This window comes from Epinephelus lanceolatus, chromosome 3, assembly GCF_041903045.1.
Source record: "Epinephelus lanceolatus isolate andai-2023 chromosome 3, ASM4190304v1, whole genome shotgun sequence".
Classification (NCBI taxonomy): Eukaryota; Metazoa; Chordata; class Actinopteri; order Perciformes; family Serranidae; genus Epinephelus; species Epinephelus lanceolatus.
This window is the reverse complement of record NC_135736.1, coordinates 13756845-13782894: the sequence shown is the minus strand read 5'-3', so window position 1 is coordinate 13782894 and position 26050 is coordinate 13756845. Positions and strand designations below refer to the sequence as shown.

Genomic DNA, 26050 nt, shown 5'->3' with positions numbered 1-26050 from the left:
AACCGTTCAAGTCTCATCCTCCTTTGTAAGATTGGCATAATCAACCACAAAGCCGGCCGTCCCACCTTCAGCAATCCTGTCAAATCATCCATCCACTGAGTGAGAGCATATGGGTCAGCCACTCTGGTCCTGTTGGTCAGTGTTTTAAGTAACACTCCTGGTCCGGAGAGTGAGTGACCTGACATGGTGCATTTGTGAATTCAGCTTGATCAACCGAATGATGCATTACGACAGCGCTCCGGATTTATGAACGGTCCAGTTTGTGCCAGAGTGCTCTTGGAATGAGTATTTCTGAATGCACCACTCGCATCATCTTCCTCCATTGTCTACAACAAGCCAACAGAAATTGCTAGCTAGTGCTAGCTAATGCCTGTGGTGAATTTTTTTTTGGCTCCAGCTAAGCCCCGTCCATCAAAAAACATCATAGCTACTGTTTACTAACAGTAAAAGGATCTATTTTTTGGATTATTTAGCTAAGGCATTCAGTTTCCTAAATTCTGTTGAGTGAACAAACTATTCATGTAAATGTGATTGCCTCGACTTACTAAAGTTACTTACAGTTGTTAAGAACAGGATAATGTCATTTTTAGGTTACAACAACTTCACAAAATGAAGTAAATTCAATTAGATTTTAAATAAACCTAACTTTATATATAATATAACTATTAAGTGGTGAAAGTTATATTTACTTACGTTTTTCAAGGCAATTGAATTCAATTGGTTTCCTATATCTTTTTACAGTAAGATCAACTTGTTAGACTTTACAGTATAGATTTACAATTAGACCACCAATCTAAGATGAAACTGTACATGTTGGGCTTCAGGTAGGAGAACTGAATGAAATGCCGACATACAGCCTGACTGACACAAAACAGATGTCCAGACCTGCAGGCTGAGTTTTGATCAGAACAACTAAATGTATGGTCTTTGTTTGGAATTTTTTGGGTGAACACTTCAATTTACTTGTTTTCACATGATGGCTCCCTGTTGCTAATTGCCACTTTCTGTCTCCCTTTACTGTGTACTTTCTGTCTGGCTTGTTTGCTTTCGTGTTATGTGATCTGGTCAGCGTGTGAAGTGACAGGCATTCAAGGTTGACTCAGACATCAGACAGGAAGCGCTGGATGAATGTTAAAAGACACTCTCGCTCCCATCCTTTTCAAAGGAGCCTCTTCATCTCCTTAGCCCTCCTGCTGAGCACCCTCACTGGGCAGAGGGAAGCTCGAGGCCAGCTTCTCTACTGGCTCTCAGCTCTTCCGTTGTCTTTCATCATCCTGTCTCTCTGTTTTTCTGTCTTTTTCTCAGTTTAAAGCAATCGTTCCCTTGCTTCAAAACAAGATAAGAGAAAGGAGACAATTAGCAAATTATTCCTCTTAAATCCTCGCTGGTTACTGATTAGACCCTGCATTTTATTTTGAAATGTATTTGTTTTGATGCTCATCAACCTCAGAGGGCAACTTTAACAAGAGTCAGGCATCCCTCTCCTCAGATTGTGTTGTGACAAATTGCTACAATGATGCATTAGAAACATTAGCGGCACAGACGGCTTGTACGAGGAAAAGCTTTGGGCCGTGTTTATTGCTTCTGGACTGTTGCTTCTTAACTGCAGTGGAACTATATCTCTCAACTCTGCATCAAGACACACAGTGGGGGATAAACATACCTTCAACAGTATTCAAGTGACTATATTTCAGTGTGTAGCTGGTCTTAACAACACACTGGAATGTGGTCACTGAAATGATGTTAAAAAAAGCAGTTACATATGATTTTGTCAAAGTTTAATTTGAATTTAGTCTGGATTCAATGCAGAGATCTTTTCACCTGCAAATGGCCTAATTCAAACGTGATGGGCCCTGTAAAACAGTGGTATCCAAACTTGATTGTTTAAATCAGATTGTTCCTGGTCTAATTTTACCAAACACCGATGGCAGAAATGTGTTGCTCTGAATCTTCTGTTGATTTGACCAAGATGCAACGTACAGAAGCTGCACTGCTAACCAAAGACAATGCTAATTGTTTTAAAGTTCTTAAATGCAGACATTACGAAAAGAAAATTTGCAACTTTACACAATGGTCTATGAAGTTGTGGGAAGCCACTTGAGCTTTGTGCAGTATGATATGAGAATGGGTTATAATTACGTTTGCACCAACTTTTGTATTAAAACAGTGTGTGTTTGTTTGGCTGCACTGTAAACTGATACATCAGTTGCTCTTCTGTTGTATCTCTGACAAAGTAGCTGTTCATCCAGTGTTTGCTGTAGTATTAACTTGCTATTACCATGGAAACCTCGGGTGCCCCCAAATCAACTAGGACTCATGCTGCCCTCCGAACAACTCGAAACTCAAGAATTTCCAACCTACTACTGGAATAACTACAGTGGAATGTCACTTATAGTTGGAATTCCTTCCTACTTATTTTTCCTCCTTAGTTTCGTTTATATATGAAAGGAGGCTACAGTGCAAAGGGTTCAATTGTGCGTACACTTGCCAAAGAAACATTTTTTTTTGTTTATTATTGGCATCACCGAAATTATGAATGTAACCACATTGACGTCACCCACTGGATTGTGGATTCCCGTTCTGAAACCTCAAATTTGGCATCTCTGCTGTCTCCATCTTGTTTTTTTGGAGCCAGAAGTAACCATATTTGGGTGAGAGGTTGGCACTTTAGAGGAGTAGGTCTGACTGAGAGGCAAGGTCACTACCAGCAGACAGCCTGTCAACCAAATTACCATGCCCTCTCAGTCAGACCTACTCCTCTAAAGTGCCAACCTCTCACCCAAATATGGTTACTTCTGGCTCCAAAAAAACAAGATGGAGACAGCAGAGATGCCAAATTTGGGGTAACTTTAAATGGATAGTGCACCCAAAAATGAAAATTCAGCCATTATCTACTCACCCATATGCCGAGGGAGGCTAAGGTGAAGTTTTAGAGTCATCACATCCTTGCGGAGATGGGGCTAGCAATAAAACTCCACCTAATGGAGGCTGGGTGCCCCAGATTAAAACATCCAAAAACACATAAATGAAACTACAGAATATCTCCACACTGCTCGTCTGTAGTGATCCAAGTGTCCTGAAGCCCCGACATAAAAAGTTGTTTGGAAAAACGTCATTTGAACTCTGTTTTTAGCCTCACTGTAGCCTGTAGCTCTAACTGCCTCTGTGTAGACCGCGCTCACGTGTGTGCGCTCGCGCGAGACTGTGAGACATGGGCACCACCTTCATGTGTGTTCATGTGCTTTTGCTGGTCTCGTGAGCAAGCGCACACACGTGATTCATCATTTTTGGGTGCACTATCCTTTTAAGCCTAAATAACATTTAAACTGGTGAGTTATATGAAAAAAATCCCCCCTGTAAAGTTGTAATGAAGGGGAGAAATAGCTATAGGGACCAAAACCGTTTTTTGTTCCAGGCTGTGAACATGTTTATTTCTGCTGTAAAACTGGTATTTATAACATGGGTATCTACGAAGATTAACTCACTCTTGGAGTCAGCCTCAAGTGGTCATTCAAAGAACTGCAGTTTCTGGCACTTTTTGGTTGTCTTCATTTTTCAGCCCTAAGAGGTTGCTGCTTATCCGGGACATCTGAAGTTGAAAATTTCAACAGGGAAACTGGAACGTGGCTTCATGTGTTAACGACAGAGCCTTTTTTGTGCTTTAATGTCTTTTCAAAGTATTACCAGACTTGTGTTAACTGCTTATCCTCTTGAGGGTCATTGAAGGGCTGGAGCCTATCGCAGCTGACATTGGGCGAGAGGCAGGCTACACCCTGGACAGGTGCCAGAATTTTGCAGGACAATTTAGTGTCACCAATTAACCTGCATGTCTTTGGACTGTGAGAGGAAGCCCGAGTACCCGGAGAAAACCCATGTTGACACAAGATGACAGTGCTAACCATTAAAGAACCGTGCCACCGTGTCTCAGTATTTCTAAAATGGAGTTGGGAATGAGAGTATTAGTGTGCACTGTGTCTGCCACAGTGTTTCTATTGATAGAAGCACTGGAAGAGGCCAGAGTTTGAAATTTTCAAATTCTGCACATTGGGGCGTTATTGGGAAATTTAACCAAAGCTTAAAAGGTCAACCCATGCTCAAACTGCTCTTTTAAAAAGCTTAATTTCTTTTAAAGAACACCACCTGAAGCTTTCCCTTCAGCCAGCATTTTATTTATCACTGAGGCACCTCATGGCGCCATGGCTACCACTGTTGAAACGCCACTGTCAGAATCAGGCTTCTTTCTTTTCCATTCTCTCTCCCACTCGTTCCCCACCTCATTACCGCAGCTCCCTCAGGGGATCCTTATCAGCTTTAGCCGGCCTCACCTATGGCAGCTTTGAAAGAGTCTGGATGGAAGGAGGACAGACGTAGAGATGGAGGGATGATGGAGGAAGAGCTGGAAAAAGGAGTGTAGAAAGGAAAGGAATAGGTGAGGAGGATGCATGGTTGGAAGGAAGATAAGGGTGGAGAGTTGCTGTGGGGTTGCTGTGGGGAGGGTGGGCGAAGGAACAGAGATAGAAGAAATGCATGCAAATAAGTGCACACACACGCACACGCACACACACATGCGCGCGCGCGCGCACACACACACACACACACACACACACACACACACACAGAGCTCCTTAAGTGTTATCTGCACAGCCTGTTGTAACACAGCGCTTTTGAGCCTTCTTATTTAATACTGAATAAAGTAAAGAAGGATGGAGAGGAGGAAGAAGGAGAGAGGGATTTTCTCTCAGCCACTCACCTGGGGCATCTGTCATTGATTTGCGGCTCTTTTTGAGTGGCTCTTTTATTTACACACAACTTTATTTATTCAGGCTCACGTCTGCGCTCAGGAGGAGTCAGCCAATTACCTATGCATTATTGACGAGGATGCTGTCGACCTCTCGTGGCTTCGATCTCCACGACTCCTCCTTTTCTACCTCTCCCTCTTCTTCCTTTTTTTCCTCTCCTCCCATTACATCTTCTCCTCTCCCTCCCACATCATTTCTTTTGTCCACACACCACTCTTTCATCTTCCAGTTCTCCTCTTATCCTTATCACCTTATTACCTCCTCCTTTTACTTCCCTCCTCTCCTCTCTTCAGTTTTCTTTTTCTCTCTATCGCCCACTCTCCTGGTAGCTCTGGAGGTATTTCACTACAAAACAATTCATCTTATAGTGTGGGAGATAAACAGTGGTTCATGCATGCACACACTACACATTTTGATCTTCCTACTGTTCTCAACTGATGCTGTTCTAAATACAAAGTCGTGATTCATCACTGGTCTCCAAAGTTTGAACCCTGCTGATCTTCAGTTCTGGCACACTGGGGGAGATTTCTTTCCAGAGAGGGAGAGACGGAGAAGGCAGCACATCTGAGGCGAACAGGAAACAGGCTCCACTCCACCTTGATGTGAAAAGCCCAGCGGAGATCTGACCACATGACTAAAGGAGCTGGATGCATCCTCCTCCTCCTCCTCCTCCTCCTCCTCCTCCTCCTCTCACCACTTCAAAAGGATGTCGGCTTCATTAAAGAGCTGCGTCAGGAAACATGAGAAAGTGCTACAAAGAGATGAGTGTTTGTTCACATCTGTAGGGCCAGCCCGCACTTACAAATTCACTGAAAAGCTTCCACTTACTTCCAGACATCGACACAGTGGGGCGTGCGTGATTATGCACACACATATTGTTGTATAATCCGAGGCTGAACAGGGACGGCGCAGTGTGCCGAGGTAAAAGCCAGGGGATGAGGTAATTAGAGCCACACATACAGAAGCAGCTACAGTGTGGAAACAAATGAACAAACAAACAAACAAACAAACAAACTGTGTCAGCAAGACTGTTGTGCTAAAGGTTTGGTGGGCAAATTGGACCTCTGAGGGCCCTTGGAAAAATGACACACAAAACACAAACAAAACAGAGAGGAAGGGAAAGAGTAAAAAATGAGAGTTTGGATTTGGGTTGATGCTTCAGGTGACAGACTGTTCCTCACAGAGGCAAAATGTGTGTGTGCGTGCCTCTGTGCATATGCTGTAGTGTAATGTGTCCGTGTGTGCAGGCTACCGTGGCCACACGTCCGTGTGCCTGTCAATCTTCAGCCGAGGAACGGCAGATTCTGTCAAACACGTTTCCTGTGAGTTATATATTCATCATCTTCCTCAGCTCAGTAATTATTCAGCTGTGTACATCAATCTGTTCCTGTACTGATTAATTATTGTTTAAGCGGCATAAATAATATGCTTGGATGTGGTTCTAATTCAAATTCCTTAACAGCTGACAGACCAAATAGGACTGATAATAAGCTCATTAATGCTGCTTTGTAGATACAGTCGCCCACACAGTTTGAAAACGCTGAAAACAGACACAAACAAAAATAAGACAGAGATACGTATGACACACACACAGAACAGACACACAAGTACATTAAATATACTTTTGAGGAACTTGTGCGAGTATTTCCATTTTCTGCTACTTTATACTTCTGTGCCACTGAGAGTGTTTCACCTCTGTTACTAAGAGGATAAATTGCTTTCCATAAAACTTCCCACTTGTATTTAAGATGAGCTCCACCAGCTAAAACATTAAAATTCTGATTACGCATTAATGCATCAGTAATAATAATCCAATGATATATCAAGATATAATGACACTGTCTGGCGCCATTCTGACTGCATAATGGGTACTTTACTTTTAGTGCATTTAGCTGATAATACTTAGCAGTACTTTGACTTAAAACGGCAATAACTATTTTCTTCAGCCATTTGGGGACAATAGATTGATAAATGATGCAATTTCTTGCCAATTAATCATCTGTTAACTAATATCAGATTAACTGACCGGTTGTTTTATCTCTACACACACACCAACACGGAGGGCTAAGCTAAGATTGTGCGTAGCTCACACACGGTTTTAGCTGAGACAGCTGCGGGTGAGATGAGGGTAAACATTAAACAGAAGTTGCGAGATGTAACCTTATAACAAATACATTTTCACTGTACTTGTTATTATTTTTGCAGGCTGCACAGTGCTTTGTAAAATGTCAAAGAGCCATTTATAAACTTTATTTTTAAAAACATTTATGATTGATCATTCTTTTTATTTACATTTTCAGCCATATGTGGTAATACTTGTTGAATGTTTACTCTTTACAGTTGGTTTCAACATGAAAGCTATAGAGGAACCATTGATCATCCTGCTGACGTTTAAAAATAATGATGATTGAGATTTCAACATGATGATGGTTCTGTGAAATTGCTTTCTTTACTGTATTTGTCACTGACAGGCCCAATGAGTGGTGGAGCAGGCACAGGTATCGATATGCAAATGGATGTTTAAGGGTGTTTCTACATCCATTCATGTCGAACTGTGGGTGTGGAGATGAAGCTTGTGCATGTGCACCTGTGATAGGTTAAAAAAGATAATATATTAATCTGCAATAAGTTAAAAATCTGTAAGAAGTTAAAGTTCTGTCTCTGGTGTTAAAAAAGCTCATAGTTAAAAGAAACAATTTATCAAGAAACACACTCAGCTCCACAATGATTCAGATTTACAAAACAGAACAGGCCGACGCACTGCTTTAGAAAATCAGAGGAAAAGAATGTGCATGCACATTTCTATCTGTGCGTACACACTGTTTTAGTCGTGTATCTACACTGAGTTTTATGTATCTAGCCTATGGAGCGGGCACAAGTATCAATATGCAAACTGATAACTAAGGGCGTTTCTACATCCATTAATGGCAAACAGTGGGTGTGGAAATGAGGCTGTGCATGTGTGACCAACTCCGCAATGATTAAGATTCGTAAAACAGAAGCAGGTGTACGCATTGCTTTGTAAGTCTCACAAAAAGGATTGGAACACGCATTTTCGTCTTTGCAGTGTATACACAGCACAAGCTCACGCTGCTGTTTCGGCCAATGCTCTATCTCCACTAAAATCAAATCTAATTTAAATGGAAGGCCGCTCTGTTGTATGTCTGTTTTACGTCTATCTATCGATTTTCTCTACAACTGTTTATCTGATTGACTTCACACTTTGTAGGTGTATTGCTGAGGACCCAAGGAAGTGCAGTGTCATTTGCAAGCTCTTCAGATGTTTATCAGTAGCTCATTGTGTACATTCTGTGTGGTGTATTGAGAGGGGATCCCTATTACCTGTTACACCACAGGATGGCATGCTGGGTACATCTCAGTCTCCATTGCTCGCTACAGTGATTCAGCAACAGATGACGGAAGAGAGACCAGAGATTTTACATTGGAGTGAGCTCCAAATTTGATGCATCGGTAATAAAGCTCTAGCGAAAGTTCAGTCAGGAAGACAATACTTTTTCATGCTCAGGCTGTAACTATCTTCCTCATCTTGCTATTCACTCCTTGCACGCATGCTTGCGCGCCATCTCTCTGTCAGCCTATCATCTTACTGCTCCTCATTTTAAATGTTTCAGCTGTGAGTACCCTCCACCTCCCCATCACCACCTAGTCTTCTCGGATGCAGCCTCATTTGGCCTCATCCGTCATCAACCAAAGTTATCAGCCACCACCACCTCCACCAGTGTCTAGACTCCATGGGGGGATTTATCTTGCTGCCGCTCAGATGTCCTACGACCACAGATAATCTCCCTCTGGGGAGATCTCCTCCCTGGTGTCTAAGCGCCAAAGACTTAAAATAAAATTAAGTTAAAATCTTATCAGCACAAATCATCTGTTAATATGTACACTTATAATCTGCATTAAACCTCATCTTTATTGCATTCGTTTGTCTCTCCTGATTGATATGTAACCTTTAGGAATGAAATCTTATACCTTCACTAGGTGATGCAACTATGTGTTGTTCAGGACCCAAGGAAGCGCAGTGTCAAGTGTGAAGTTGTTTGGATGAGGGGTTCTTGAGGAAGCTGCAGGCAGTAATACCGCAGGCCAAGCAATCAGCCTGTTCTGAACAGGCACGTTTTCAGCCGACACAGCACTGGTTGTTAATAAAAATTTTAAGATCAGATGTTTGGATGATGAATCATCTCAGTCAGTCTTCTTTGTTGGGAGCCACACAAAGAAGACACAGTCTGCTACCATGCATGTGAACTGTGGAATCAGATACAAACAGTCACAGTGAAAATTAGAAAAATTTGCATGTACGCTCCTCTCTGTTGGAGCGCAAAAAGCAGCATCAGAGTAATTGTTTAGTGAGAGTCTTAGTCACGCATCGACTTCCTTTAAACAGAAGGCAGATGAGCTGTTTTCAGTGAAGGAGGCTTGATTAGGTATCACCCTCAGTGATCAGCCATTTTCTGTGCAAGTGTTTCTCACTATGGATTCCCCGGCATATAAAAAATGTTCCTCTCCCCATCTTCATACCAGGTGGTGAATATTACCATGATTAACTGGTAACCGCTGCTGGATATTTTTTAGGTTCTTAAGTCTTGATGGCACAATAATAACTGCCCCGCTGCAAAGAAATACCTCCCTGTCATTTTTATCCAAGACGGAGAACAAGTGTGGACCAACAAAGGGGCTGGTACTGACATTTAAACACGCTGACATGTTGTGTGTCCACTGTTTTCTTGCTTTACTTTGAGTGTTTGGTTTATGCCTTTCTGTGTGGATGGAGCCTCGAGTCAAAATTAACTGGAAACTCGCAGTTAAAAAACATTCTGCTGGAATAGTAGCCTGAAGGCATTCTGAGGACTATTTAGGTTCATGCTGTGTGGTGTATCTTCTCACACGTACACACACACACACACACACACACACACAAACAGTCTGTGTCCTTCAGAGGCAAGTCAAGAGAGTTTGTGTTGGAGGGGTTCAACAAAACCAGGAAATGCAGCTGCTGGATAAATTCCCCATCTGGCTCCTCGGCAGCCATGTGTAAAGTTTGTAAAGTTTGAAAGTCACCCTGAGAGCTGATAAAGCCTTTCAGAGAGAGCTGGAAAGCTCTGAGTTTATAGGCTCAAATTAATATCTGATGGTTGTAATAAAACTAAGCCCAGCCTTCAATGGTTCAGTTTCATGTGCCTTCATCTACAGTATCACACAGACATGACCTGCAGATACCGAAACTGAGACTATAAACCTCGTCTCTCATGAATTACGTTCATATTTAGATGATTTGTATCAGTGATTTATGTGCTTTGGAAAGCAGGAAGTAGTTTGAGATTAATACAGTGCAGTAAGCATGTCATGCTGTCAGTGGAGGCCTGTGTTCAAATCCTGAGTGATTATACTGGAAGCACGTATTTTTCACGTTTAACCAATCCTCTATTTTTACTAAACCTTAAAGGAACATTTTGACATTTTTAAAAAAAATATGCTTATTTCCTGCTGTGTTCCCCCCAAGAGGGACAATGCAACAGGGTGACCAGCTAAATTATTGTCAAGTTGTAAGTGTTGTTGACGTAGTTACATCATCACAGGCCTGACTTAATGAGAGTAATGATCACGTGAGCAGAACGACATGTCTTTGTATCTGTAGGGCTCCAGACTGGGAATATTTCATTGTATTTTGCAACAGGGAGCACCAGTGCAACCTGCAAATATTATCAATATATAAACTGGAGAGCTGTTAGTGTGTTTACAGCTCACAGTATATTGATCCTTACATGTCAAGGTGCAGCAGCAACAGTTTAACTTTGTGCAAGTTGTGGAAATGTAACTGTTTGCTGGAAGCTTCAAACTCACAAACAATACAAACAACAACACTCCTAGCCTGAGACAAGATGGGTGCTTCAAAATAAAAGCACCAGTGGTTCTTCTTTGATTTATTTAATTATAACAATATTTTATTTAACTTTATCATGACAGTAGCTACTTTATTTGACTTTAACTGTAGTTCATTTAATAATTTTGTATTTTAGTTATCAACAGTACTTTAGAAAGGATTTTAAGATATTGTGATATACATCATGTATCGCGATATAGCCTAAAAAAATCACAATATTATTTCTAAGCCATGTTGCCCAGCCCTAGTAATTTATGTTTCCTCCCATAAACCCACACAGACCAGTGGGGTCTGTCCTCTCTCCCTACGTGCTTCAGTCTCCCCTTCAGTCAGCGCACATACTCTATCTTGCACCGACATTTTACCCCTGTGGACATTCTGCACCATAGCAACCAGATGCAACCAAAGCATCTCAGCTGAAAAGTGCTCCCAGCTGGGCACTTGCTAAGGACCGCTTGGCGTTTTCAATTGGGAATAAACACCGTGGTGGACACATGGCCTGAGAGCGTTTTGTTCTTGTGAGTATGTGTGTGTGTGACATGCACGCATACAGTGATCAGCAGCAACCCACTCTCTGACAATGACACACCATGAGGACGGAGAGCGACATATGTGTTAACAGCCGCTGGGATTTAAATGAGACAGACTCAGGCTCCGTGGAGATGGAGGGCTGTTCTCAGAGAATGCCACAGCAAGCGAACACACCGTCTGCTGAAAGTTTGCAACTGACTTTACCAGCTGACTTCACTGCAAGCTGACTGGCTGTTGAAACTCACGTTCTAAAACCAGCTGCTGGTGACTTGACAAGCTGAGTCGCAGGAAACACCATCAGCCAGCCTGAATCGAGCTCAGACACTGCTGCAGCTTTTCTCTGCAACATTCCTAAAGGTTACATCTCATTGGGAATCTTTGGTCTGAACTGGGCTTAAGAAGCTACTGCAGCAAGCCAAAAAAAAGCCAAGCGCATAACCTACATAAAAACACACCATGTTGTTTTAAAATGTTCGTTTTTGTTTGGATAAAACAGAAAGGATAGAAGGTGTGAATTAGTGACCTTTAAAAGGTGCTGGTAGGCAGATTTTGTTATTGTAAAGAGCCAAGCTAGCTGTGTCCTTCTGTTTCCAGTCTTTGTGCTAAGTTAAGCTAATTATCTCCTGCTCCAACTTCATTATGAACAGACATATATATGAGTGGTAACAATTTTCTCATCTACCTAAGCATATTTCCCAAAGTGTTGATCTATTACTTTATTCCAAAACATCTTAAGTCCCTAAACCTAATCACTTGCCATGAGGTGATACTGGAGAAAAAACTGTACTGTGTTTCTGTCAAAACAAACAGCCAATGCAGCATTTTACCGGCTTTTAATTCACGTGAATAATTATGATGCAATGTCCTTACACATAATGCTCATCCATTTGATATTGGAACTGCTCTATTGGCCGCAGCTTGCTCTCATGTGCCGAGTTCACAGAGAGAAAGAAGTGATTTTCCGCACAGGGCCTAAGTGCTTTTTTATGATCATTGTAAATATTTCACTCAAGAAGATGGATGAATTGGGGAGATGAAAAGTATTCATTGCAATTTGAATTGCCTCTGGTGTTAAATTGAAATCACAATGTGCTGGTGAATAGGGCTGACATTTTTTTTTCCCATGCTGGTGCAGGTCAATGAGGATTTGATGAATCTACTTTGGCATTCACACTTGTGATTTATTATTCATTTAATTCTACTTTAGTCACTGGGATTTAGACCAAGAGCGCCTCTCTGTCTCTCCAACACACACACACACACACACACACACACACACACACACACACACAAATGTTTGATATGTATGACACACAGGTCATCATTTAATAGTTAATCACAGAGCTGTGTATTGATTAGATGGCCTTCACTACTGTTGTGGTTAATCCAGTCTGGCTCGAAAAAAAGTCCAAAAAACAAAAAACAAGCTTTCACCAAAAACTAAACTGAAAAAACTTTTTGAAGGTTATTAAATTTAAACTGACTCATCCTGGTGGCAATTTGGTCCTACTAGAATTAAGCATTTTGCATAGGCCTAATGTGAAATATACTGAATCATGAAAATTGAAATAATAAAAAATAAGCTGTTAATTACTGGTTTTATAGAAATAAAAACTGTCTCAGTTTGCACAGAGGAGAATACAGTGTACTTGAAGGCTTTCGGAAGATGTAGTGAGAAGGAGGACACAGATGTCAAAGATCTGGAGCACCTGGACATAGAGCCATTAATTAGGACTGACCTGGACAAACCAGGACGTCTGAATATCTCAGAAACTCTCCAGAGGACGGTGTGAAAACATGGTGTGGAAGGATCACAGCTAATCTGACCGAGATGCTACCAGGTGTTTGTCATTACTATCGGGATCATACTCTTTTATAATCTAAACAGCTTAATGTTCACTTCCTTTTGGCTCTGTTTTTGGTCTGCACCAGCTGTGCCAACAATGCTTTCACGCTCTTGAGCAGCTTTTTCACTGAACCATAATCCAGGCTGTTACAGCTGCTCTGATTTACTAGTTAAAATATGCTTAAAAGGGCTCTGCATAAAATTCAAGGCACATGAGTCGTCTGGAAAGGTTCTCAAATTGGAGGCAGCTGAGCGTGTGGCTAGCAGCTAACTGTGCTAATTCCATAAACAGCGCAAAACAACTGCAACAGTGCTGACAGAACTAACAGTGTAAACAAGAGGGAAATGGAGGCTTTGGTGATGATGCCATCCCAATGTCAGCAGAAACTGCTGTATGTAACTGGTGGAAAGTAGCAGCGATGAGCTAGCCAGTGGGATACACAGGTGCACTAACATGCACCTGCAGCCGGACAGGATGACCACAGCAAGCTGCAGAGAGGCCCAGATTACAACACACACAGAGGTAGTGTGACTTCATTCTCTGCTCAGGACACCATCACTTCACTATATCTTTACATAGCAAATGGTGGTTTGCTGCTGTATTAATGCTCTTGAATGTCTCATACAGAATTACATTTTAAAAAGTCATTAAACTATTGCCTTCAGTTTTTGATCAAGCAGTTATTCCATAATAAAGTATTGTAATTTCTATAAACCTGCCATTTTAGCTTTACAAGTGAAGTCCTGTGCCTCTTAGGAAAGTAAAAGCACATTGTTGACTTCCAGCAAATTACTGGCTTTTCATCTAAGATCCAATTTTTTTCTCCCCCTCTGTCACTTCTTATTGACAGCGTCGACCTGTGCTGGCTTTCGCCTCCATGTTTCTCCATGTTTTTCCACATTTCTCCCTGCAGTCGGATTGGAGGAAATGCAGATGAATGTGAACAGTGGGAGTATTGTAACAGATGGGTGTAGGAGCAAAAATAGAAGAAACACTCCAAACTAAAAAGATAGAAAGAACCGAGTGAAGACCAGACACAACATAAAACCGACCTCAACACTTTGATCCGTTCTGATTTTTTATTTTATGATTATTTTCCCATCATAAAGCCCGGAGGACTCTTTAAAAATCCCACTGAGAGCTCTAAAAGCTTATTTATTGAAAAATAATCTTGTACCCTTTATTTTTGTCCTCTGTCCTCCTCCCCCTTCTTTCTTTTTGTGACAAGAGATGATTGCATTGACCGATGTTGCCTCAGACTTGGGGTTCAGTCTGATAAATTACTCTGTCCATCATTGGAGGACGGGAGTAAAAGCGAGGGGAGATAACCTGGTTGTCCATCATCCTTTGTCCAAGTGCAGAGAGGAGATTGGATATTGACCCGAGGTTGCCTTCTCCAAGCCGAGATATTTGAAGACTCTGTCATCGAGTGACACTATAGTCCCAATACTGAGTTTCTCTGCAGTCACATGCTTCTTCATGTGCATATTTTCCAACTTAAACACCTTGTTTTCGGTGCGACACAGTTCCAGAAATAAAATGTTGCGTATCATATCACTTGTAAACCTCTTGTAGAAACTAATATTCTGTAGTCAGAGGGTTGACATGAAGGTTTGTTGGTACTCAGTGCTAACTCAGCCTTTGCCCTAGTTACCCTGGTATCATTGCAGTCCTGCTCTAGGAAGTCTTACCACTTTTTATCTCCAGCAAGTTACAATATAACAGCCGTTATAATAACTGCAATCAATCTAAATCCTCCCTTACAACCTGACAGCTATTCAGGCCTACTTTCACCTCTTCAAATCCATGCACGCCTGCTCCTCATTATCCTACATTACTGTTTTTGGAGGGGAGCATTTGTCACAGCTCTACACCCGTTCTGGCCTGTGGGTGCCTTCCAGTGTCCCTTTCCCCCCTGCCAATCTGTGAATAATTCTTGTGTGTCTGTCCTTCACCTTTCCCGTCATTATAGACAGTCTCTGCACAGTGCCACCTGGCCACGGCGGAAGTCCCTGCAGGGGCAAAGACGTCTGTATTTGGGGGAGTATCCTGCACAGCTGAAGAGGAGGGGTTCCCGCTGAAGGCCGCACTCCCGCCGCACCACAGAGAAGGCCGGAAGGATGTGGTTGATCTCGGAGTCTACCACCTCACATTGCACTTCCAGTCTGAGGGGTGAAACAGAGGAGCAGAGGTCTGTGAGCTGCCGAAAATAACAGTTCACTGGGGTTAATGACTGAGAAAATGTTCTGGTGTGTTCTTGAAAGAATAATTTGGAAAATATGAGTCATAAAAGATATTTTTATTTGAGACATGTAACAGCATAGTGGAATTAGCATAACCTTAAAATAAATGGAAAACAGAGACAGGAAAAAAAGAAATTTCATCACTTTCATCTCACTACAGATGCCAATTTGAAAAGAGAATGATGAAATTTAGTGGAGAAGCGACAGGGAAGTTGGGGGAAAAAAAACCTGCGAGGCACGTACGAGATGTCAGAGTGAGAAAGATAACTTGTGTCAAAAACAGACCTGAGCTACGAGGAGGAGTAACAGAACAGAAACAAAAGGAGAGCGGCACTGTAAACTGAGACAGGGCGGCAAAGAAGTAAACACAAAAGATACTTGGAGGATGAAACAAAAGCAAAAAATAAGAGCCGGAGCTGAAAGCAGTTGGTAGGGAGAAGTTTGGAGGACAGACTCAAACACCAGCAGGCTTTAAGTCTCAGAGCTCCCGAAAAGTTTCTGGTTCTACTGCCTGGAGCTGGTACAGTAAACTCAATAAATACCTGGTGAGATTCAGCCTCACCTGTTGTTAGTGTCAGCTAAGATAAGAGAAGTCTCCGTCTGGGCAGTGCAGAAATACATGATAGGCTTAGAGGCAATAACTTTGTGTGGATGAAGTGTAACCACCAGGAGCCTTTCAGATACAGATTTTTCTTTGAGGGGATTTTGATTTTTGTGCTGAAAGATGAAGAAATACCCAAAATTGCTTGTTTGTTTCGAATTCTTTATGCTCTGTACAGACATGACTGACAATGTTTTGACGACATATGATCTTCTGCAGGAAAAGCTAAGAGAGTGAGTACACAACGTCACACTATCAGAATCATTTTGTGGGCACAACAGAAGGACTGCGATGGAGGAATTGTTACTGTATCGAAAAATATCAACACATATTTAGGAATGGTAGAAATCACCTCTCTTTTTGCCTCAGGGTAAACTGAAGGAGTGGTGTATCTGTGTAAAGAAAGGTTGCTTGTTGCTTGCTTTGGACTGAGCTTTCATGAAAGTTTGGTTGACAGACATGCGTATTTCAGCCAGGTGGTCCCTATGTAACGCATATATACTTTAGGCTGACTTACCCACGCAGGGCCTCCTTGTTGTTGATGAAGCGGAAGTGAGCAGGCTCGCAGATGAAACCATCTGAGTGGCATGCCTCCACGCAGGACTGGCCCTCTTGAGATACGAGCAGCCTGAGGGAGCTGAGAGGAGGCCAGGCAGTGGGAGCCGTCACATTGGACGCCCAGCCAAGGGCTGTTGAATTGGGCAGAGGCACAAACAGAGGTCCCGTAATCCTGCCACCACCAGCAGAACCCTGTCTGGAGAGGTTGGCTGGAGTGAAGGGAGGCTCTGGGGCACAGAAGTCCTGGAGGTGAAAGATATGGGAACATTACTTTGTGCAATCATTTTACTGTGGTCGACTACGGGAGGAATACCTACAGTAAGAATGTGCAGGCAGAATAATGAGGCAGCTCAGTAAAAACCAATATTAAAGTACAGGTTCACAAGTTTGTCTTAGAACAATGCTCACACACCCATATGTACATTGAAACAGTTTTTTCTTGCTGTAATCATTCTTCTTGTTCATACTGGCCCCTCAGAGTCCCTTCTTAATGCAAATTCAAGTGATTGGAGACAAATCCGCTGTCATTGTTCTGGGCAAAAATGCATTTCACACTTTGTATCACGAGGCTTCAGCAGTCTAAGTTTGTCAAATTAAGTGTGGATATTCAAAAATTACAGTGTCTTTCATACCAAATTCCTCTAGTCAGTGTTTCTTTGCTGAGCAGTAGCAGAGGTAAGACACCCACTTCACATGACTAACTCAGACCTCTGAAACATCATACTGGCTGAAATATATTTCTGTATGGAACAAGGACTGTGGATTTTGTCCCCATCACTTACACTGGAATCTCTTTACGAAGAGATTTTCTTTGCAGCCAGTTTGAACGGGAGGAAGGACTACAGCAAGTAGAAACTGTTTCATGGACACCTGACTATTGTTTAAAAGAAAATGTGAAGCTATCCTTCAGCAGCAAAGGTTCTTTGAGAGACTGAGTGGTTACTGATGTGTTTGCTGCCAGGTGATGTCAGTGTTCTGTATTTTGGATGGGCGGTTAGAGGGAGCTTCTCCACCACCACAGCTGCTGGCTATATCCAAGACTACTAACAGCTTGGATCCTATGCTGCAGGATGCTGCTACCCACATACTTCACTAGGTTGTATCATGAAATAAAGGATATAACATGCCGTTGATATGCAAGTTAAGTTAACTGATATCATTAAGTATTTATTGGCAGAGACTGGGTGATACAAGATCGAAGCTGATGTTACTCCAAGACAACTTTTGGCAATGAATATGTTTGTTCACGTCTCTGGTGAAGGTGTGAGCTAAGCATAACTGAGGAGACACAGATAACAGTAATTTCATTCCTGCATTGTTTTCCATGGTTTGGTTTCTTTGGCTGCCATGGTCAAACGACTGTGGCGTCAAGTTCACAGATAAACAAATATGGCAGCAAGTGTGGGTTTACATTGGAAACAATGGAGGGGGTGACACTAAGGATGTTAATAATATATTAACAGCACTGATACTACTGTACTACTAATATTTTTTATCTGTATCAGAAATGTAAAAGCATGTAAATGCAAGACAAGTTGATTTGCAATTCAGAGAGCTGTACTGTGCTGCTTTACAAAGGAGGGAATGAAATAAAATATCACAAATTGTAAAAACACTCTCGAAAGTGTGAAGCAATTTAAAAGAACAAGGTCCTAATTTAATCAGCCTTAGCTGCCACAGCATACCAGTGTATCATTATCACTTCAGCCAAGACGGCTATGTTTTCAGTTCAGTTGTCTGTTTGTCGGCAGGATGACTGAAAAGTTACTGGCCTGATTTAATGAAACTTGGTGTGAGGGCGTGGCATGAGCCAAGGGAGAACCATTTAAATGTTGGAACAGATTTTAATGTTTGTTTAAGTTCGTTAACATTTTGCCTCGGTACAACAAATGCTACACATCATAAAATGCAGTAGATGGTGGTACAGTTCTGCAGTGACAACACATAGGCAACTGCATAAATATGATGACTCCATATCACAATCCACATTCACGGGCCCCAATAATCCTCTTGAGTTGCCTCAACATGTAGGTGCTCAAACTTCATACGGAAAGCAGTCATTATCCAGGCATACACAATCACTATATATACCACTATATTATAGTAATGGAACTTGCAGATTTGCATGTCATAGAAGACGTGCCTTTGACATGCCTTGGCAGAAGTCTGTGCTCTCTGACTGCCCTTTTAATTATTAATGCACATGTGCTTACAAATATGTTTTCTTTGGTGCAGTAGATTAAGTGAAATAAAAACACAAGAGAAAGTACACAGGCTGATTTACTGTAAACTCTGTTCTCTGTGTTAAACCTTGATTAAAAAAGAATCTAGCTCAAGTTTCTCGTGGTTCTCCTCTAACAGTGTAGCAGTGCTGCATCCAAACCAGCTGCCAGTCAGGAGCAGACAAAGGGTTGTTGAGAGACACCTTTGCAGTTTGTCTGACATCTAGTGTGGGATTATTAAAAAAAAAATCTTTCTTTCATCTTGGCCCTCCATCATCATCAAGGTGCCCACACCTCTGCTCTTTCTCCTTACTCATCCCTCCTCATTAGTGTCAGGAGACCTTCTGCTTTAAAGCCGGAGGGCAGATATGTGCTTTGTAATGAGAGTTAGCGTGCAGATTAATCACAAGTCTACATACGTGGAGCACTGAAACACACACACAGACATACACACTCACACAGGCAGAGTCGCACCATGTTCCGGGTGTTGAATGCACACAGTGATGAAATATTAAACAGAGTGGGGAGTTTGAGAGCTGGTGAAAGAGTGCACAGCGACTGAAAGACAGAATCTCGGCATGTGTGTGTTTTGTTCAGCGCTCTGTGTACATCTGTCTTGACATGGACTGAGGCTCACCTGATGCTGTATGTAGGCATGAACTCTCTCCAGCATCCCCTCACAGGTGTACTCATAAGGCAGATATGGCTCAACCTGAAAATGACACACAGAGAAAGACATACACACCTCATTATTATTTCCAGATTTTGGGCATGTGAAAATACACTTTTGTTGCCGTCACCTCATTGTTCACACTAATTGCAATAAAATGTCTCTTCTCCTCATTTCATTTCAGCAGATGAATGTTTCTATTGTCAGATTCCTGTGAGGCCTAATCACAGTGTGTCACTGCTTGGAAACTCATTAGGCTTTATTTGCATACCAATAGATCATCTCCTGCTGTGATGTGCCGGTTTTATAACTAAGGCGCACTTCTGATAGGCCTAATTAGAGATGAGCTGTAAACACTATGTATATATAGGCTATATATTCTCATGTTTAATGCCGATAATACCATAAGTTTAACACACTCTAACAAAACTGTCTGACACAAACCTGGATGGATGTAACATGGCTGCAACTGCAGTGCTTGGATTGATACAAATTGAATTACCTGATGAAAAAACAGCTTTAAATTGTAGATATGCTAATTGGAAATCAGCAATTAAAACTCTGTGATTGACTTACAGGAAGCTGTTGCAAAAGTCTGACAAACGGAAAGTTTTTTTTTTTCTCGACGGTCAAAGGCTAACAGCAGACATCGAAGTGGCAGGTCTTTGTGCCCTAATACAAAAGACCTGCCTTTGTAAATGATACACGACTCACTAAATTGAATTTCCAATCTGAAATCAAAGCAGTCTGATGTTCAACCATGTGTGAAATCAGACTTGGCCCATTTCGAGTGAAAATCACTGAGAAGCAAGTGTGCAGGGATGATGCAATTTTAAAAAGTTACGCACACTGCAAATCTGATCAAAGCCTTATGTTAATCTACTCTGTAAGCCGGAGATGAACGTAAACACGTGCACTGGAGGGACGGACACACAAGCTCAAACAATGTACTGTAACAGAGTTCCTCCTTTTCTCTCTGTCACTTCTCTCTTTACTTAACCAGGCAAGGTGACTTAGAGCATGTTCTCATTTACAGGAGTGGCCTTAAGGAGATTTCATATTGGTTTTAAATAAACACAGTTGACAGCGTACAAGCCAAAAACATGTACCACAAGAAATTGCAGTTTCTTTTTTAAAAAATAAAAAAAATAAACCTCTCAAACTTTCTGCATGTGGTGGTCTCCTTCTATTACTGCAAACACCAAATTAATCACCTACAGCATGAAACCACGTGAACCACGATTTTGGCCAAAGTTTATGGAAAGATCTTCAACTGCAAACAACATGTCAGAAGGATGGAGGAAAAAGCAGACAGAGACAGAAAGGAGGAACAGAGGAAGGAACGGGCATAAAAAACAAGGATAAGAAGAAAGAAAGAAATAAAGAAAGATGGAGAAAGGAGCTATTGGAACATGAGGACTTGTCAGCCAGTCAGAGATTGCTTTATCCTGCATGGCTGAACATGAGCCTCTGCCACGCATGCACGCGCACGCACACATGCACGCACGCACAGACACAGACACACACAGACACACAGACACACACTTGTGTGTCTTGAAGTCAATGGCTGTAATGTGTGGGTGAGGCTCTGTGTGCTGATGTGCCTGATCTATGCAACGTCACTGTCTCTCCAATAGTGCTTATGTGTTTGTGTTTGGATAAATGCAAGGAGAAGAATATTATCTGACTGTGTGTGTGTGTGTGTGTGTGTGTGTTTGTGTGTGTGTGTGTGTGTGTGTTTGCTGGGGCGTTGTGGCTCCAGTGAAGGGTGAAGGGGTCCATCAGCTCTCTCTCAGTGGTCTGACAGTGCAGACGCAGACAGAGCAGTCAGCCAGGGCTGCTGAACTGTAGCTTGTCTGACAACACAGACAAGACGCAGAGATGAGAGCAAGACACACACATACACAAAGCCGCACACACACACTTCCACACACAACCATGACTACAGATATCACCTTCCCTCTAATCTCCATGCGCGCTGCTTCTAATCTGCAAAAGGCACAAACTATTACAGAATGTTTAAGGGATCACGCAGACAGCTGTCTTCCTACTGCACATGATCCCTCCGTGCCCTTCATGCAGTTGAAATTGATGCTTTGTTGGAGCGCCGCTGCGGATTTTTCTACGAAATACAATATGGAATTTTCTAAATGGCTTAAATGGAAAGAAATAATACCAAAGCCATAATATTATGAGTCGTGTGATGTCATTTTGCGACAGTATCGTGATTTCTTTTGCTGTAAACATCACTTTGTCAGATCTGAAAATAACAGCCAAGGTGCTGTAAATGTATCTCCCATTTTTATTTTACATTTGTAATGGCACAAAGTACATTTTTTGCAGTACACATTTGTAGACACACTGCCTGAGACAATATTTCTCTAGACTACTAAGTACAGAATTGTGATTCACTGCTGTATCTCTCATTCAGAGTATCAATTTCATGCACTTGATGCACCTGAAATGTAAACTTATTTTTTGAGATTATGTGATTTATGCTGTGTCTGAGTGCAAAATGTGCCAACCAGGCTTGTCTTCTATTTTAATGAGAACAGAAGGCTTTCGAGACAACGCAGACATTTAGTCGATGTGGGCCTCAGACTCCCTCTCAATCTTTCTGTTTCTCTGTCTTTATGTTCATCTCTCTCTTTCTCCATTCTTTTCCCATTTACTCCCCCTTTGTAGTGCTTTCTAGAAAGATTTAATCTCCCCGGGTGACTCCTTAATTAACCTCTCTCCCACTCTTGGCAGTCCCTACCATCCTCATATTCTCCACTGGCCCACATTTCCTGCGTGGAAAAGTTCAGCTCTCTGCAATATCAGACTGCTACCTACATACTGGCAAAGTTGCTCTGGACAGTGCCACTGTGGCAAAGCTACTGTGCTGCTTGTCAAAGTTTGAAAACACTTTATCGAGCTCACAGCGCCAACAAGAGGTCCAGTACTGTAACTACATCACAGCTCTGCAAGAAAACAGAGCAAGGACATCTAAAAATCTAACCGCACTGAGTAAAAAAATAGATTATTATCACAACTCTGAATTGTATTTTTATATTTTATCTTCCTACTTCATGCCAAACAGATTCACATCAGGGAATTGATTGATAAGATCCCAGCTAGCCTCCAGCGTTCATATTCAAATCAACAATGATGATTTCACGAGGTATCAGTGCAGAACATCTCCTCTCATTTATGATGCAGATGACTGATTTGACTGAAGGAGAGCTGAATGGAAATAAAAGGCTTTTCAGTTTTAATTTAACATCATTGCCTGACAGCTTAGATGCATCAGAGAGAATTAAAGTACCAGCTTACAATGCATGTGTCGTTTTCTATCCATGTGAGTGACAGTGCACAGTGGGTGAGAGTACCTGGGTCCTCATGATTTCCCTGATGGCAGAGTCAAACTCCAGGGAGTTGTTGTAGTCCACCGTCATGACGTGAGGTCTGCCGATGTACTGCTCTGCATACGGGTGCTGGGAGGACACCTACAGGAAACACATGCAGGGCATACAGTAAGAGCTAAATACTGTATGTCGAAAATGTATGTCGAGGATGCTGTCAGTAATAATAAAGTGTTTTTGATTTGGGGGGTAGTTGAGTGTTTTAAATGCATATCTCAATGATCATTTTACATGTCGAAAAATAAAAACATCCTAGAGCAGGGGCAGTGTATCACTTAGTCTTAGCATTTGAAAGTTGTTCCTCTCAGGGCTATAAAGAACACACTTGGCCAGGAGAATGTACTGAGGAAAAAGAATTTCTCCAAAGTTGTGTGAACTGTCAGTAATAACAACATAGATCATGCTGTACCAGGAACGCCATGTTCCTGCCTCTTAACAAGCGCTAACATGTTCTGTCTGCACCTCCAGTTCGTGCCAGTTCTTTTAAAAGATCTACTGAGGAATAAAGTTACTTTGCAACTTGGCTGGTGGTGAAAACCGCGCTAGCCAAAATATTCTCATCAGTGACTAATGGTGGGGGAGTAATGGACATAATGAGCTCACCTCTCTAGAAGTGGGCTTGCCTCTGAAGAACTCATGATTGAGTGAGCTGTGAGGCGGCTGGAACTTGGGCTGCAGGAAGATACAGCCATTGGCTATTGCTTCCAGAGGGGCCGGGCCTTCGTACGGGAAACCGAAGCCAATGAAGAGCTAGAAACACAACAGGGAATGTTATTATATAATCATGCTTCAACATGGTTTTTGGATCAGTATTGTCATGTGTTGTAAGTGTATACCAAAATCAGTTTCTGGATAAATGTGTGTATTGTCAAATTGAAGCTGCAGACGAAGAGTCTGTGCACACTCAGAATGAGAATTCAGCAGATGAAGTATGAATGTAGATAATATTTTCTTCACTGTCTTACCTTGGCCTTGCGCAGCAGTTGCTGCAGCTCATGCTGGGGCAGCAGGCCGTGGTTCTTCACGAAGGCCGGAACCTCCGGAGGTCTCTGGGTCTCATAGTACACTGTGCCGTGGACCTCCATGTACCTGTGGAGAATCTGCAGGAAACCTTCCTTACCCTGCTGGGAGAGGAGGGGAAAAAGATGGGTTGGTGAGATGGAGGGCGAAGGGTGAAGAGAGGAGGGTGTATGGAAAAGAGTGTGTCAGAGGAGAACAGCAGAGAGAAGAATATGATTAAAGAATCTGTGTCCAAGTACAGTGTGCTGTGTTTGTTTTGTGTCTGATCATTGTGTGAGCTGTCTGCTGTCTGTGTGCGTAGCTGTCTGACTTTGGCGTCAGTATGTTTGTACAGTACAGTGTATCCATGTTTGTCTCCAAATCTAAGACTGCATGTGTGGTGAATACATCTTCAAAAAATAACTTTTGCACATGAACGCAACTTTTGTCTACACTAGCGCTTTCAGCAGGGCTGCAACTAATGATTATGTTTATTGTGAGTTAACTTAAGCTGGAATCAGATAATTTTACCCTTTTTTTTCTTCCAAAAAATACTCAGACCAATCAATCTGTTATCAAATTAGTTGGCGATTGATTTAATAGTTGGCAACTAATCAATTAATCATTGCAGCTGTAGTTTTTGGGTCACTTCCATGAAGATTTCTTCTTACTTACTGCAACAGTAAATGTATGTATATATGTATTTAGAACTCTTTTTGACATCTACTTTAAGCGTGTGGGATTTTTTGTGAGACAGTCCTACCAAAAAACAAGTCCTACTGATGGAGACTTCAGAGTTGACTTGAGAGATAAAAAGGAGAAACTAACAGCTGCAGGTTGTGAATGGGAAACATGCACATGAATGAAAATGACCTCTGTCTAATCCCTGAACCGCTGTCTACTATGGCTAGTACTCCCATTTTCTTAGGTTTTTTTTTTCTTTCGATTTGTAAGACTCCTATTCAAAGCACGTTGGATAGTCGTGACCTGCTAATTGTATAACCTCATGAGAGGGGTTATAATTAAGGATGGCTTGACACGACTTTTTCATTTCTGATACCAATATCAATACCCCAAACTTGAGTAACTGCTGACACCGAAACCAATCAAGCGGCAACCTCAACTGAAAAATGAAAGGGCCAGTGTGTAAAATGGGTTGAAAACAGTGACATCAGTGGTCAAATTCTAGATTGCAGGGCTCACTCGCTCACCCCTCCCGTCGGGTAAATGACGGTGGCCTCGTAGGGACAAAAAGCCTTGCGCACGAGTTTTTCAGGAGTAGGTCTATCTAGCAACAAGGTGAATGTTTATTTAGAAATCTAAACCATGTTACGATATTGTAATGAATCCCTCACGAGCAGGAGACCACAGGAGCATTCGGAAGAAAGGCCAGTTTATTTGAGCACTCCAGAAACTCCATATTGCTACTTGGTAGCAATATCTCCGGACTATAGTAGCTGCAATGGACGACTTTGAACGCGATTTTGAAGAGTTTCTTGTAGCGGACACAGACCCAGAGCCATACCTGTTTGAGCCGGAGTACACAGATGAGGAACTCCATGTGTTTGATGCTGAGTGGGTGAGAAGAGAGGCTGAATGCACAGAATGGGATTCGGTGCTACTGCTACCATCGTTGGGGAGATATATCATCAGGAGGAAAAGCGCCGCAGAGAGTGCATCACAAGGAGTGAAGTTGCGTCTTCTTTTCCTCGCAGATGACGGTTCGGGTTCATTCTCTCCTGTTGCGTGCTAAGTGTGGTCCATTCGCAAACTTTATAACTAAAAAAACTTTTCACTACTCTCTATCGACGAACTACTAACACTCTCTGCTGTTTCCTCCTCCTTCTTCCTTCCTCCCGCTGTCTTCGTTGGTTTATTTATACATGCGAAACGTGTTCTCTGGCTGGCTGGATTGTCCGCTCGGGCTGCCTTACATACATGGCGGCGCAAGATGGCGACCTCTCTAAAGCAAGGCCCTTGCTATATATATATATATATATATATATATATATATATATATATATACATATAAAAGCATTATTATAAGGCTACGAAAACCAAACGAATTTTATTTTATAGCGATTATACACTTGTATAAACATATTAATGGGTAGAATATTCAGATTCAGATTCAGATTGACAATAAACCATGCCAAATATTACACACTGGCCCTTTAAGCCAATGCAGAATTGCCAAAAACTGGTGACTTCAGGCTGACTCCAAAAGCGAATCCATCCCCATAGACACTCATGCGAAACTCTACAGCAGAAATA

The 26050-nt window shown here is 42.0% G+C and overlaps 1 protein-coding gene across 2 annotated transcripts in view; it reads right to left on the bottom strand.

Moving 5' to 3' along the window:
- Window positions 1-14152: 14152 nt before the first annotated feature.
- Window positions 14153-26050, bottom strand: part of LOC117255684 (alpha-1,6-mannosylglycoprotein 6-beta-N-acetylglucosaminyltransferase B-like) — a 161146-nt gene continuing 149248 nt past the window's right edge. The window contains exons 13-18 of one of the 2 annotated variants that reach the window (XM_033624816.2): window positions 23743-23901; window positions 23381-23527; window positions 22745-22861; window positions 19341-19415; window positions 16441-16724; window positions 14153-15244 (exon numbers count right to left, since the gene is read on the bottom strand). In XM_033624816.2, the coding sequence (XP_033480707.1) occupies window positions 15046-15244; window positions 16441-16724; window positions 19341-19415; window positions 22745-22861; window positions 23381-23527; window positions 23743-23901 (981 nt within the window). In that variant the 3' untranslated portion in view covers window positions 14153-15045. The remainder of the gene's footprint in view (window positions 15245-16440; window positions 16725-19340; window positions 19416-22744; window positions 22862-23380; window positions 23528-23742; window positions 23902-26050) is intronic. The other variant, XM_033624820.2, reaches the window with a different exon arrangement.